The 13,272-nt window shown below is 64.2% G+C and overlaps 1 protein-coding gene across 1 annotated transcript in view; it reads left to right on the forward strand.

Annotated features, from left to right (window-relative positions):
* The window catches only part of NCOR2 (nuclear receptor corepressor 2), a 169,527-nt gene that overhangs the window by 45,235 nt on the left and 111,020 nt on the right, over nucleotides 1-13,272 (forward strand). The window contains exons 7-8 of the mRNA XM_012663494.1: nucleotides 3,326-3,382; nucleotides 9,850-9,902. Of these exons, the coding sequence (XP_012518948.1) occupies nucleotides 3,326-3,382; nucleotides 9,850-9,902 (110 nt within the window). The remainder of the gene's footprint in view (nucleotides 1-3,325; nucleotides 3,383-9,849; nucleotides 9,903-13,272) is intronic.

Raw genomic sequence — 13,272 nt, forward strand, 5'->3', positions numbered from 1 at the left:
AGGGCTAGTGAGGGGTGAGACCCTGGCGGCCCTGACGAGGAGCTTGGATCCAGTTCTCAGGGTGGCAAGAAGCCGGCAGCGAGGAGGGGAGAGGGAGTTTGGTGCAGGCTGCATCTGAGGCCGCTGTGTGCTTGCATATCACGAGAGTCCTGGGAGGTCAGTAACCTGGGTGAGTGTGGCCAGTTTGCAGCTGGGGAGACTGAGGCCGGGCAGGAGGAGCGGTTTGCTGGGGGTGGGTTAGGGCAGCGCTGCCTCCCAGACGTTGGACAGATGTGATGAGAAAGGCAGGACCTCCCGCCAGCTCCTGTGGGCAGGTCAGTCCCCTCCCTGCTGTGGGCAGGACCAAGCAGGCGGCTGGGCGTGGTGCGCGAGGGGGAGGGGAGGCTCCAGAGAGCCGAGGACGTGGGGCTCCCTGCGGCTCAGCGGGTCAGGACGGGTCCCCCAGGGGCGGCAGGTGCCCCTGTTCCTAGGACAGGGAGGGTGTCGTCGAAGATGGAATCCGCTTTCTTTTCTTCTTGGCTGGTTCATCAGTTTATTAAGTTGACTGAAAACAGTACTTGAATCCCAGAGCTTCCCTCCAAATCCCCCAGGCCGGGCCCCACCAGCAGGGGTCCTTGGGTCCTCCTCCCAGGCCTGGGGATGTGTCCCGCGGAGTCTGCCCAGCCTGGAGTGTGCGCAGGACGTGGCCCGGGGCCGGCTAATCCGTCGCAAAGAGCCAGCCACGCACCGCACGGGGCGGGGGGTGTAGCATTTGAGGAAGATCTTTTTGGCCGGGCCCACGGTGTCTCCTTGAGGCTGGCTGGGACACCTCCGCGCCGAGGACAGAGGCCGCTCCAGCTGGAAGACGTTCTTGTCAAACTGGCGCTGTGGAAAGGGGTGCCCTGGGCCAAGCTGTCCGCCAGCGCCCGCGTGCAGCGCCGCCGGGGGCGGGGGTGTGGCCGTCGGCTGCCAGTCCTGCCAGCTGCTCGTCGGCGGAGTCTAGGACGTTGCCCACTGGCCCCCACGGGGTCAGCTGGTAGCGGCTGTTCTGCAAATAGAAACGGGCCAGGCCTCGCTGACGCCGCTGCCCGGGCCTGCTCCAGCCAGCCGCCCAGCGAGGAGCGGCCGCCACTAGCCCGCTCCGCCTGGCGCAGGCAGCCGCGCCTGGGCCAGGACACCCCAGCCCTCCACAGGGGGACCAGCCCCTTGTTCAGACGGGCGGTCCTCGCCTCCTCATAGCACAAGGTGACAACAAGGACGCGCTTCTTGAGACCCCCACGGTGGGCTTCTGGCCCAGATCTGAGACCCAGGCCCAACCGTGTGACAAGGCAGTTTCTAGTGGCCCGGCTGCTCCAGTCCTGCCCACTCCGCGTGGTGTCACACCTCTGTCCAGATGGGCAGTTGCTGCTGATCCCCACAGAGCCTCATGACACACACCAACTCCTATTCACCCCTTGAAACCCAGCTCAAATATCCCTCCTATTACCTTTCCAGGGGAGTGACTCGTTCCCTACTTTGTGCCTCCCCTGTACGTCACATGTACCTTTCTCTGCCTGAGCGTACTGGTCTGCCGCTACCGCTCTTGGCCAGCCGCCTAACTGATGGGGTTTACTGCAGGCAGGGGCTGGGTCTCATTCATTCTGCGTCTCTCCTCAGTGCTCAGTACGGAGTAGGTGCTCAGGAAACGTCGGGGTGGCTGTCCTGTGGTCCCTGGCCCCCTACCCATTCCGCCACTCGGCCTGGCTGGGGGTTCTCCCATCTTCAGCGCCATGTGGCGGGCACTGCGCTGCTTCAAGGGTGCGGCTGGGACAGCAGCGCTCTGCGGTGACTCCGGGTGGTGCCTGCCCCCTGCGCCGGACATGCTGGTCCCGAGCCCAGGAGGCCCTTTGAGGGACCTGGCCCTTGGCTGTTTCCCTTCCTGGAGCTTGCAGGGCATGAAGAGGGCTTCTCCCTGACGTCAGCTTTCTATGCCTCAGTTTCCCTTTTGTAAAATGGGGACACTCGTGTCTGCCTTCCCTCATGCTTACATGTCATTTAAATTCTAATAACGCATGCCGCGTGCCCGGTGCTTGGCGCGTAGTAGGTGCTCCGTAAAATGCTAACCATGGTGATAAGCATTTGCCCCTTACGTTCCGGCCTCAGCCACACCTCGAGGCTCCTGGTCTTGGGGTTTTGGCTCTGCACGAAGGGGGCCGAGAGCATGGCTCTGCTCGCGGGTGGGCTGGGCCTGGGCTCTAGGCGGAGGTCGTTCTAGGTGCCAGCTTGAGCCCACCCACAAGCCCCGTCTTTCTGCAGGGGCCGGGAGAGGGGAGGTGCCTGGCCCTCACACCCTCCTCTGGCTGTGCCGCCGGGAGCCGGCCGGCCTTGGCCTCGCAAGAGGCTCTTGGAGAGGGCCGCCTCGAACTCCGTGGGCAGCCACAGTGCCCAGGGCTCTGGGTCACCCCCTTTCAGCACGTCTGGATTTGAGGACCTTTGGGGACAGATTCCATATAAGGATGGTGACTTGCCAAGTGCTGGTCTCCCCCAGCGCAGTGCCGTCACGGGAGGGACGGGCCTCGCCACCTGCGTGCGCGCATTTCGGCCTGGCTGTCGGCTCCATCCTGCCCAAGCGCTGCCCCTGCCTGCCCCCCGCCCCCCGCCCTGGGCACCCGGGCCGCCTTCCAGGCCTCCTCTGAGCGGGCCCTGGTGGTCCCAGGCGGGGGGCTGGCAGGGCCTGGCCGAGGCACAATGGCTGCCTTCACGGCCGAGGGCCCGGGGCAGGGGGCGCTGAGGTCCGGCCCGTTGAATCGGCGGCCACGGGGCCCTTTCTGCCACATGTTCCTGTTTTCCTAATAAGTCCCTGGTTGTGAGTGGGGAGGAGGCGGGAGGCCCCGGGGCAGCCCAGAAATAATCACATGATTGTGAAACGCAGGAATCCTAGAAAGGGTGTCTCTGAGCGCCTCGCCCTCCCTCCTCCTCCCCCGCCGGCTGCACCAGCTCTGAGGTAATCGTAGACGACCCAACCAGCTTCCAGGGCGCAGGAGGCATCTCGGGCCTGGCAGTGTCGCCGGGCTGCCGGGAGCTGGGTCCGCACGGGCGGGCCCCGGGGGAGCCGGGCAGCGGGGACGCGGTGTCTGTCAGAATCGAAACTTGGCGGGCTCGTCAGGCCGCCGCGGCGTACGGGCCCCTCTGTGGCTTCTCCCAGCGTGGGGACGGCTTGGGGAGGGACCCGGCCCCCCGCCCACCCCCGGGCCGTGGATCGGTGTGCCGGGCTGGGCAGGTGCCCGCGTTCCGGGGGGCCTCTATTTATAATCTGTTCTGTGTTTTTTCTGTTTTCTTCATTCCTCCTCCCCTCCGGGCGCTGCAGAAGAAGGCGGAGGCCGCACACCGCATTCTGGAGGGCCTGGGGCCCCAGGTGGAGCTGGTGAGCCGGGGCGGCGTCCGGGCCCTGGGGCGGGAGGGGCGGCCGGGCGCGGGCAGGCGCAGGTGGGCGCGGGCGGGAGGAGGAAGTCGCCTCTTGCCAGGCGCTGCCCGGCGGCTTTCGTGGGAGGAGGCAGGAAGTGCACCTCCTGATAAGGGGCCGGCCGGTGGGTGGCCGGGCGGGGGAGTGATGCGTGCGCCCTGAAGCCCGGCCACTCGGGCCGCAGGAGGAGCCACACGCCTGCAGTCCAGCCCGGTTCTAGCTTATCACGGAGCCTGTTCCCCGGGCCAGATGATCTGGGTTCGATTCCCAGGTCAGCTGCTTGATGGCTGTGTGACCCCGGGCAGGTCTCTTAACCTCTCTGTGCTTCTGTTCCCTCATCTGTGAAGTGGGAATAACAATATCACCTCCCCCCTGGGCGACAGCTAGGAGCTGCTGGCTTAATTTTTGGCAACGTCACGTGCTTTATGTGGAGTACGCGCCGGGTGCTTGCCGTGCCGGTGCTGCCAGCGCTGTCACCATGGCCAGTCCCACCGTGCTGCCGGGAAGACGTCGTGTCAGCGGCAGAGCTGGAAAGCAGAGCCTGGGCCTCCTGGAGTCCCCGGGCTGGGGTGGGCGGCCCCAGGAGCACCGGCTCGAGCCCCTGCATGCCCAGGGCCCGTCGGCACCCCGCTGAGCTGGTGGGCATGGCGCCTTGCGTGGCCGTGGCAGGCAGCGTGTAGGGCGTTGCTTGCCCACGTGTGTGCGGGCGGGTGCAGGGTCCCTGTGCATGTGGTGGGTCTGGGGTGTGCGTGGGGTGCTCCCGGGGTGCAGGGAGAGCCTCCCGCTGTCAGAGCCTCGCTGGAGACTCGACTCCGCCGTGTGTTTACTGAGTGGCCTTGGGAAGGGCTTACCTCCCGGACCGCGGCTGTCATGGGTGACGTGGCGCAGACACAGCGCCGTTTCAGGGGCCTCTATAGGGCTCAGCGAAGCAGCCTGTGAGCGGTCGGGAGAGCTGAGCTGCCCCGGAGCTTGCGCAGGTTCTCGGCCCCGTGCAGTGAGAGCTTCATCCGGAGCCCAGGCGCGTCCGCTTGCGCCGCTCAGGAGCAGTGAGCAGAGACGGGGCAGGTGGCAGCGCCCCGGCCCGGCTGCCCGCGCCCCCGCTGGGCTCTGCCACACTCGGCGCATCCTGGGGGCGCGAGTCTCGGAAGTTCCTAGCCGCTGCCGCTGCTGCTATTTGGCCGTCGGAACGGCTTTGTCGAGATGCAATCCGCAGGCCCTGCCGCCCGCCCACGCAAAGTGCACAGTTCAGTGATTTTCAGCGTGTTCGCACGTGTGTGCAGCCGCCACGGCGGTCGGTTTTGGAGCATCTCATCGTCTTAAAAAGAAGCTCTTGTGTGTCTGGATTTGCGTGTTCCGGACCCTTCCTGCGAGTGAAGTCACACGCGGGTGGCCTTTTGTGTCTGGCTCCTTGCGCTCGACGCCGTGTTTTCAGGGATGACGCATTGCCGCGTCCTTTCTAGCAGCCGAGTGATGCTCTGCTGCGGGGACGTGCCGCATTTTCTTCTCTCCGCGGGGATGGATGGTAGACGGCTGTCGCGAGACGCCGCCGTCCACGCTGGGGTGCAGTTTCCATGTGCACACGCGTGTTTCATTCCTCGTGTGTACACCCGGGAGGGGCATCACCGGCTCTTACGTGAACTCCGTGGTACTGCCCGGCTGTTCCGTGTCCCTCTGTGGCCCACAGTGAGCTGATCAGGGAACGCGGGATTGGACGTGGGGCTCAGTCGTTTCCACACTAGGAGGCTTTCCCTCTCCCTGTACCAACTAGTCCCCGAGGGCTCCCTGGAGGAAGTGACTGGGCCGCTGTGTCTTGGGGCCTGGGGGCTGCAGGGGAGGAGGTGGCAGCAGGGTTGAGAGCCACCGGGCGGTCTTAGGAGCTTTGGAACCAGGAGCATCAGAGTGATGCCTTTCCAGTTGTTCGGGGCCAAGGAGCTTGTCTCCTGCTTGGGGACCTCAGAGCAGAGGCTCCCTCAAGGCCAGTGATGCAGGCAGCCGCGGTCCGTGGTGCCTGGACTGGCAACTGGAGTCCTCTCGAAGTCAGTGGGCCCTTGGCTTGGTGGCTTCAGTGGGGAATCACATTGGTAGGGCACCTACTGTGCGTTAGGGCACGTGCAGGCGTCGCCGTCCCATTTTCTGGGTGAAGCTCAGAGAGGGCAGTGCCTTGCCCAGGGACACACAGCGAGAGAGGAGGCGGGAGGCATGCTGAGCCCATGGGGACACTGCCGGCCACTTCTGCCCAGGTCCGCCCTCTGTCCTGGTCTCCGCGATGCCCGAGTGGCCAGAAGTGTTCTCCAAGCAGCTGTGACCCGGGGGTATGGGTCACTGGGCCGCGCCGCTGGGAATCTGGCTCCCGGGGTGTCTCCCACCCGCAGCCACGGAGCCCACCCAGGGAGCGCCCGGCCAAGGAAGCCGCTGCGTTGGGAACCTTCTGATGACCCTGCCCTCGGGGGCTGGGGTCCCTGTGACCTCCCTGGGAGGGAGGCCTGGGTTTCAGGGAGGAGTTCACGTTGGGAAGGAGGAAAATAGCACGGGGGGCTCCCAGTGTGGCTCTGGGGCTCTAGACTCGGTGGCACTGCCCTGCCACCCCTGCGGGTCCCGGGCGGGCCCTGGCGCTCTGTGGGGACCAGGCCCGGCCGGAGCAGGAGCCGGGCGAAGGGTGTGCACAGCGGCCCGACCTCTCTGCTGCTCGAGTCATTTGCTTCCTTCCTGTTGGGAGGTGTTATTTTAAGAACCCGGTATCACCGGAGGGTTGGGGGCCGGGGCTGACACTCATCTGTGACCAGCTCGGTCTGCCTGGGGTGTCGCCTCGTCTTGGTCACGGGCTGGCCTGAAGCCGGGGTGGGGGCCTCCGTCCCCCGACCCTCCTGTGCCCTCTTGGTCACAGCCACGCGTGGTCTCTGCCGGGGTGCCACGTCTGGCGCGTCCTGCCCCCGCCCGTGCCCCGGCTGCGCTCCTTCCCACCGCACCCCCGTTTTTAGAGGAGGAAACAGGCTTCGAGAGGGCCAGAGACGGGCCCAGGCCCCGGGGGCTGTGGGAGGGAGTGTCCCCTCCTGGTGTCATGTCTCCCCAGCGGGACGGTGAAACCCGTGAGGCCGTGAGTGGTGGGGAGGCCACGTCCCCGTGGCTCGCCCTGGGCCTAGAGGTCGCCTCATGGCTGCCATGTTGGGGCCAAGCAGGCCTCGGCAGGGGGGCTGCCTGGCCTCTGTGCAGCCCCTTCTGCAGAGTGGGGAGGGGTGAAGGGGCCCCTGGGGCCTGTCTCTGTTCAGCAGTGCACCTGCCAGGCACACCCCTCCCGCCGCACCCCTCCTGTGCCCTCCGAGATGGCACGGGCCTGTTGCTGTGGTGACGGGCAGCATCTCCATCCCGCCTCCCTCTCTCCCAGGTCTCTGCCTCCAGGAGGGGCAGGTGGGAGCCTCCCTGGGGGAGCCCCTCTGCTCAAAGCCCCTGGGATCCCGAGTCCTCGCGGGCCTTCCCCTTAGAAGCCCCTCACTGAAGGCCGCCCTGAGTGGCAGGTTGCTCTGTCCCCATGTCATCGAGCAGGGCAGGAGGTCATGGAGGGAAGTGACTGCCCCCCTTGGGCTTGGTGGGCTGGGGCTGGCTGGGCCCCGCTGCCGTCCTGGAGGTGCCCCCCACTTTTCCGGTCCCTCTTGCGCTGCAGAAGCCGTGTCCCCTCTGCCCCCTCTCTCCCTCTCGGGGTCCCTCTCTGGCCCCTTGGGCCGCTTGCCATCGTTACAGCCAGAGCAAGGCAAACCAGTGACCAGGTCTGACATTTCCTGGGCCATCCCAAAGCCCCGTGAGGTGGGTCCCTTCGCCCTACACCCCTTTTCCAGGTGAGGAAACTGAGGCGCGAGTGTTGGAAGGTGCTTGTCTGGGCCTACAGCGGGCGCGGAGGAAGCAGCGTTTAGAACAGGGCCTGTCTCCAGAGCCTGAGCCCGTGAGTGGTGCCCACTTGCGCCTGGCCTGTATTTTATTGGCACGTGGGGAACGTAAAAGACCAAGCACAGAGTTGCCCGGGTCACAGCACAGGCATCTCTGTGGGCCCCTTGCCATTCCCGAGATGAGGATTCACAGCCTCCTGCAGGGCTGTCTTACCTCCCCTCTCCACAGGAAGTTCTGCGGCAAGTCTGACTGCGGGCTCTCCTGCTCCACTGTCCACGTCGCGCTCCTGCTCACAGCCCTGTGGTGGGGGTGGGGACTCTCCCCTGTTTCCCGAGCTCCCTGAGGGCAGCCTGACCCGACATGGGGAGAGATGGTCCATGCCAGTGGCAGGGTGACGTCTTTGTCCCCAGGAGAGTAGCTGAGCTTGGAGCCTGGAATTCCCGGAGCCCAGCGGTGAGTTACCACGGCGGGGTTGTGGGGGCCGTGGGGAGAAAGAAAGCTGGCGTGGTCATCAGCTGAGGCCGTCCTCGCTGCCCCACCCACTGCCCAGGGCTGCCCCGCCCCCCACGGGGGTGGGGTCTGTAGTCTTGCTGCCCTGTGGCTCCCCTGCACCGGGTCACGGGTCATCGGGAGGCGTGTTCAGCTCCTTCCCAGGGAGGAGCCGTGTGCACCTCGCCCTGCCCGAGGCCCTGCCCGAGGCCACAGGACTCCGCGGCTCCGTCCTCCCCTGTTCTGCCCGACCTCTCACACGCGGTACCTGGTCTTCCCACCACGGTCACCCATAGCTGCCCCGGGAGGCTCCTGCCGTGTGTGTGGGCGTGAGAGAGACAGACACAGACACACACAGGCACACACACAGAAGGAGACGGACAGACAGACACGCGGACAGAGACGCAGGCAGAGAGGGGCAGACCCCTCTAGTGCTGGAGTTGAGAGACAGAGCTCTCGCTCAAACTCAGCTCTTACCACCAGGGGGCAAGTGTTTTAACTTCCGAAGGACTCAGTTTCCCCGTCTGTACAGTAGGGGTGAGACTCGTGTCAGTCGGCTACTGCTGCCTAACAAAGCAGCGCCACGTTCGGTGGCTGGAAAGGGCCGCCGTCCCCGCCTCTCAGCGGCGTGGAAGTCGGCCGAGCGTTTCTGTCGGCGCGGCCCGCTCACGCCCCGCCGTGGTCAGCGGGCGCCGGTGGTTCCAGCTCAGCCCGGGCCGGATGGCGCTGCCGAGCCCCCGTTGTCTCCTGGTGCCTCCCGCGGGCCGGGCCGGGCCTGTCTCCCGACAGGAAGCCGCGAGGCAGACGCGTGTTTCCCAGCCCCCGCTTTCACTGAGTCTGCGGCTGTCCGGTCGCCACAGCAGGGGCACGGGCGGGTTCGGGGAGGTGTCGCTGTGTCCCGCGGCAACGAGGACACTGAGGCCTGTCGGGCTCCCGCGTCTGCCGGGCGCCGGGCTCAGGCCTTTGCGCGCTCCCGTGTGATCTGAGGCCACCCGTGGGCTCGCCCCGTCGCACAGAGCTGGAAACAGGCACGGGAGGATTGGCCCCGGCCCACCCGGGACCCCAGCCGGAAGGGTCAGAACCGGGATTTGAACCCAGGCTGTGCCCTTGGTCCCTCACCGAGGCGCTGCCATCTGGGAGGGGGACCCCGGCGGCCAGCTGGATCCCTGACCTGTCACACACGCCGCGACCTGGGGCTGCTTTTCCTCGTGCACGCGTCCTGGCTTTGTCCTCGCTGATGCGCGTGGGCCTGGCGTGTCCGTGTTCCACGGCTGTGTCGTATTCGTGGCGTGAACAAGTCCTGGTCTCCTCTTTCTCTCCTCCGGTGGGGAGCGCCAAGCGGCTCTAGCGGGCCGGGCGGTGGACAGCAGCGCAGGGACATTGCGGCGCCCACCTCCCGGGCGGCGCCCACCACGCTCTTCCAAGGCGTCTGCAGAAGGGATGGGGGGCGGGGCATCTTCCTTCTTTACCGGTGTCGCCTGCTTGCCCTCAGGAGGGCGTGTCCCCATCCACCGTGTTCCCACTGGCTGCGAGCGAGTCTTCCTGTCACCCCCACCGACACTCGGCGCGATTTGACGTTTTTGACTTCGGCCAGTCGGTGGGGATGAGGCGGCATCTCGCGGCGTTCGAGACGTGGATCTCCGCGTGTCCGGGGGAGCGAAGCAGCTTCCCACGTTCAGCGGCCGTGGCCGACCTCGGCTCCCCGGGACGTGGGTGCGGGCTGCCTCTGGGCCGTCACCACCAAGTGCCCCGCAGAGCAGCCGCGACCGCCTTGGAGGAGGGGTGGCCACAGTGCCCACAGCCGTGACCGGAGTGACGGTCACAGCTTGTTCCTGGACGGGGCTGGGTGCGGGACCCTCTGTTCCGTTTCATGCCTGCCGGCGGCTGATCACCCACCCCTGCAGATGGCTCCGTGCTGCCAGGGCCTTGGGCCCGAGGCCAGGCTTGCCCAGGGCTGGGGCTCTGGCCGCTGGGCTCTGCAGCGGGCAGTGGCAGCCCGGCGGGCCAGCTGCCCACACCCCGGGCCTGGCTCTGACCTGCTTCTCTCTCTCCCTTTGCAGCCGTTGTACAACCAGCCCTCCGACACCCGGCAGTATCATGAGAACATCAAAATGTGAGTATTTGGCATGGCCGTGCTGACACGGGGTTGGGGAGACAGGCTCTCGGTGGCTGGGGCTGGGACGTGGGCTCTCTGTTCCCATCGGGGCTCCCAGCCAGGCCCAGGTGCTGGAGGCAGGGACAGAGGGGCCAGAGTTTGAGCAAAAATTCTGGGCTAGGTAGGGCCTAGGGTGGGACCAGAGCCGGCCTTGGGGGGCTGGGGGTGGCGAGGGGGCTGCCGTGCACAGGGCTGGAGCGTCGGGGGTCCGGGCTGCAGATCCGCGTCCTGTTGGGGCAGGAGGGCACTGCCGCCGGTGGGAGGGCGGCCGGCTCAGGATGGCGGGGAGTGGCCCGTGCTGTGGGCTCGGATGTGAGCATGTTTGGGGGTGGCCTTGGGTCTGCACCGAGAAGTCCCTCTGGGGCCCGGCCGGGCGCGGGGCAGCCGGGAGCACTCATCCAGGCCTGGAGGCTTTGGAGGTGGCTGATGGGGAGTATCCCAGTGTTGGGGCCTTTTCCCAGGTGGCTGCTAGGAGGGAGAAAAGTGTCAGCTAAGTGCCACGTGCGTTTGGGTGTGGTGGGGGCCCAGGGCAGTGCTGGAGGCTGGAAACGTTGCGTCTCCAAGCTGGGTGCAGGCAGTGGACGTGCGGCTGCTGGAAGGGGGCTGGCTTTTTCCTGGGATGCATTAACAGGAGCAGAGCCTCCTGCGCTGAGGAGGGGATGTTACCTCATGTTACCCAGGAATCCAAAAGGTAAAAAGGGGCTACAGACCTTTCCTGTTGAGAAACACGTGGCTGTGAGCCCGGCAGGAGCGTTAGGGAGGAGAAGAGACTCGTTGAGATCATAGTGTTTGAATGTTCAAGGTTCATTTTTGTGAGAGTGTACAGGCGTTAGAGTGTGACCTCAGAAGGAGGCTCTTGGCAGGCTCAGTGGGTAGTCTAGCCTGGTCTGATCGTCCAAGTTTCCCTGGGATAGAAATGCAGACAGCATACGTGCAGTGGTGAGCTCCCTATTCCCAGAGGCATACAAACCTCCCGATGGTTTTCAGGCATCCGCTGGTGCTGGACTGATTGGCAGGGAGGTCTTCTTCTGTAGTTTTTGGAGTTGCATGACCGGTCCAAGCTCGGGCGAGAAACCCGGCCACCCTCCTGCAGTTCCCCGTGACTGTGGGAGCAACCCAGCAGAGCCTTCCTCGCCGGCTGGGGCTCCCGTGTGGTTTCAGGAGCGTCTGCCGGAGACGTGTCACCGCAGGGCTGGCGCGGGGTCATTCTCAGCCCATGCCCAGCAGGGGCTGCGGAGCATCTGGAGGGGTGTGTGTCCTGTACCAGGGACCCCCGGTGTGACACAGGGATGCCCACGTCAGATGCCACCCTGTGCTTCTCATTGGCCTGGTGGCCTTATTTGTTGCCCGAGTCCCAGGTGCCATCGAGTCCACACAGTTTATTTTCCAATGGGGCTACTCTAGTCCCTTCTGCAGCTTCCTGGGACCTGCCCCACTCTGGGGCCCCTGCTGGGGTGGAGGCTGCGGGGATGGGGGGGCACAGCCAGTTTAGGGGAGGAGGGTGGGATAGTCTCCACTGAGCATTCACTCAGCCATCCATCTGTTCATTGATTTGTGCAGTCATCGCACATTTATTGAGCACCTACTATCTGCCCGGCCCTGTTCTAGGCCGTGGAGACTCAGCCCAGGTTTTGCCTGGCAGTAAAGACAGAAAGTAAGCGAGTTCAGTAAATAAGAAAATATCAGCTAATCTAAAGTGCTACGGAACTGTCATAAGCGCTTTATGCCTTGATGTACCTAGTTGTGTTTTTCCCTTTGAACATGATAATTTTTGGCAGCAATATTATTATACTGGAAATTTGACATAGGTTTCATCACTTAAAGTGAATGATATTTTGCGCTGAATAACATGGATAATTTCAGGTAATAACAACAGCCGTAGACTCCAAACAGAAAAGGAATAAGTTACCATACAGATAATGTCAGCAAATAAGATACTGCCGCATCTTTGTTTAAGTATAAGAGATTGAACTGTAAGTGGATTGAAACCAGTGCCCTGCCCGACATCCCATAATCCTCATCACAGACAGGCTCTCGTCTCCTTGAGCACATTTTGGCAAAGCAGGTAACGACCTCACTGAATTCGTTCCGCATCCAAATTGCACGTGAACATGTTTATGTTCAAAATACAGAGATGAATGATTAAGATCTCTTATACAGTAAGTGGTCGATTTTATGTTAGAAAAACATGTCTGTAAGCAAATTGTTTGAACAGATTTGTCCTTAGAACTTTAAGGGTTTTTTTTCATGTTTTCCCACTGAAATCGTCCTCACATCTGTATTTTGATTTTGGTGTGGTCATCATTCAATCAGTGCGGTCGTTTACTTTAGGAAAATTCTGTGACTGTGGGAAACAGGCTGACGAGAGAGAAAAGGAGGGTTGACTTGAGCCAGAGAGGTCAGGGCAGGACGTCACGGTCGAGGGGACACTTGGAGGCTGAGCAGCGGCTGGCTGCAGGGACCTCCAGGGCAGGAGTGTCCCAGGCAAGGTGGAATAGGCAGTACAAAGGCCCCGGGGCAGCGCTGGGCTGCAGGGATCTCCGAGAAGGCTGGCCTGGCCCGCGGGGCTAGGCAGGGGCGAGGAGGGCAGAGCCCAGCTCACTCAGGGCTGTAAGGAATTGGGGTTTTATTATCGTGCCGAGGGAAGTCAGCGATGAGGTTTATTCCGGGAAGTGATGTGGTCGGACAGTGGTTTTAAAAGTTTGCTGTGGTGGCCGCAGGGAGAAGGGACCCGGTCGGGGGCGGGGGAGGCCCCTGCAGCAGGGTCCGGGATGGGGAGGTGTAGCGGACGCCAAGGTCGGGGCCTGGCAGCTGCGAGGGTGGGGGGGTTGGCCCAGGGCCAGGTCTGGGACCACAGCACTCGGCTCTGAGAGGCCGGACCCCGTGGGCCTGTGCCCGTCTCCGTAGCCGGTGCGGACGCCGTTCCTGCTGCTCGAGCGTGGCCGGGGACGGATCCTTTGTAAGCAGCTTTGTCGAGATACGAGTCACACACCGTGCAATTCGCCCATTCAGAGTGTGCGACCCAGTGGCGTGTCGCGTGTTCACAGAGTTACGCAGCTGTCACTGCAGCTGACTTCACAGCGTGGGGATCCCCCCAAACAGGAGCCCCCAGCCCACCCCACGTGCCCCAGCCCCAGGCAGTCACTCAGCCCTGTGCATGTCTCTCTGGACATTTCACGCAGACAGGCGCTGGGCTTGTCCGGCAGCTCCTGGAGCTGGGGCGGGTGCGGGTGGGGTCAGCCGAGGCTCTGTGGGGTGCTCGGCTCTGACGGGCGTGGCATGGGTCTGCCTGGCCTCCGAGCGCTCACGGGTGGGCCCTGGATGGGCC

This window comes from Propithecus coquereli, unplaced genomic scaffold, assembly GCF_000956105.1.
Source record: "Propithecus coquereli isolate 6110/MARCELLA unplaced genomic scaffold, Pcoq_1.0 Scaffold81, whole genome shotgun sequence".
Classification (NCBI taxonomy): domain Eukaryota; kingdom Metazoa; phylum Chordata; class Mammalia; order Primates; family Indriidae; genus Propithecus; species Propithecus coquereli.